This window comes from Sapajus apella, unplaced genomic scaffold, assembly GCF_009761245.1.
Source record: "Sapajus apella isolate SASKATOON/1434 unplaced genomic scaffold, GSC_monkey_1.0 scaffold130, whole genome shotgun sequence".
Taxonomy (NCBI): domain Eukaryota; kingdom Metazoa; phylum Chordata; class Mammalia; order Primates; family Cebidae; genus Sapajus; species Sapajus apella.
The window spans coordinates 1,039,502-1,041,162 of NW_022437070.1; the positions used below are offsets into that span (position 1 = coordinate 1,039,502).

The 1,661-nt window shown below is 57.9% G+C and overlaps 1 protein-coding gene across 7 annotated transcripts in view; it reads left to right on the forward strand.

Annotated features, from left to right (window-relative positions):
- The window catches only part of ZC3H4 (zinc finger CCCH-type containing 4), a 44,415-nt gene that overhangs the window by 37,793 nt on the left and 4,961 nt on the right, over window positions 1-1,661 (forward strand). For all 7 annotated transcript variants that reach the window (XM_032262532.1, XM_032262533.1, XM_032262535.1 and 4 more), the window contains 2 exons: window positions 1-353; window positions 531-874. In XM_032262532.1, coding sequence (XP_032118423.1) covers window positions 1-353; window positions 531-874 — 697 coding nt within the window. The remainder of the gene's footprint in view (window positions 354-530; window positions 875-1,661) is intronic.

Here is a 1,661-nt window from a genome sequence, read left to right on the forward strand (position 1 = left end):
GACGATGCAGAAGCAGGTGCTGAGGATGAGAAGGAAGTGGAGGAACTGAAGAAGCAGGGCATCAATCCCCTGCCCAAACCACCCCCTGGCGTGGGCCTCCTGCCCACTCCCCCTCGGCCCCCTGGCCCGCAGGCTCCAACCTCTCCCAATGGCAGGCCCATGCAGGGTGGCCCCCCGCCCCCACCCCCGCCCCCTCCCCCGCCGCCAGGGCCCCCTCAGATGCCCATGCCAGTACACGAGCCCCTGTCCCCGCAGCAGCTACAGCAGCAGGACATGTACAACAAGAAGATCCCCTCCTTGTTTGAGATTGTGGTACGGCCCACGGGACAGCTGGCTGAGAAGCTGGGTGTAAGGTGAGTGCCCTGGGCTCCTGTGGCAGGCCAGGGTGTGCTGTCCTGGGCCCAGCCAGGCTTCTCTTGTCAGCCTGGCTGGGGCAGGGTCTTGCCTCTCTCCCTAGCTGTGGGAGTCCTGGTCTCTGGCCACCGCCCTCCTCTGCGGCTTCTCTCATAGATGCCTTTTTCCTCTTCTAGGTTCCCTGGACCTGGTGGACCTCCAGGGCCAATGGGCCCTGGGCCCAACATGGGACCCCCTGGGCCAATGGGTGGTCCAATGCACCCTGACATGCACCCCGACATGCACCCCGACATGCATCCTGACATGCACCCCGATATGCACCCCGACATGCCAATGGGCCCTGGCATGAATCCTGGTCCACCCATGGGCCCTGGTGGCCCCCCAATGATGCCCTACGGTCCTGGAGACTCCCCACATTCTGGAATGATGCCCCCCATCCCGCCAGCCCAGAACTTCTATGAAAACTTCTACCAGCAGCAGGAGGGCATGGAGATGGAGCCGGGACTCCTGGGGGATGCAGGTATGCAGGGCTCCAGGCATGGCTGCCTGGGGCTGTGGGCTTTGCACAGTGCAGTAGAGTTGGAGAGATGTGATTTCTCTTTCTTCATCCAAGTCTCTTTGAAAGCATGACTCCACAGTCCATCTGTGTCCCATTTAACAGTTGACTGTTTTCAGTGACATGGGATTCATTATTCTGTTGAGGAAGAAAGGAGTATCCTGTTTATCATCAGTATAGAGTTTTTTAATTTTGCAAGCTCTTTCTGGAATCGGAAGTGTGGGAAGTTAGAGGGAAGAGAGTGCAAGGGTGTGAGACTGAGAGGACTCAGTTAGTAGTGGCCTGGCAAAAGCCACCACCTTCCAGACAGTTCTCGGCTTGGAGCTGCCAGTGTCCACCCCAGGACTCTGGGTTCTGTTCTCATTACTGGCCGTTTTCCTTCCTTTTGGCCTTTCTTTTGCATTTGTAACAAACATCCAATGAGCAGAGGGAGTTAGATAATGCTGCTGCAGCCATAGGAGATGTGGTATGCAGCCCTCCGGAGCAGGAGGGCCAGGCACGGGAGGCCACCACTGTCCTTGCTCAGTTGCATCTTGGTAGAACCAGGCAGGTGGCAAGCATGTAGATAGAGGAGTTGGCTCCTTTCAGCACTGGCCATTGTTAGAAGAAAAGGTGGGGTACCATGAGGGTGGGCCACAAGGCTCAGTGCCTCCATGGGGATGGTCACAAAAGTCTCTCTTAGAAGTAAAGCAGCACTTGGCCGGGCGCGGTGGCTCAAGCCTGTAATCCCAGCACTTTGGGAGGCCGAGGC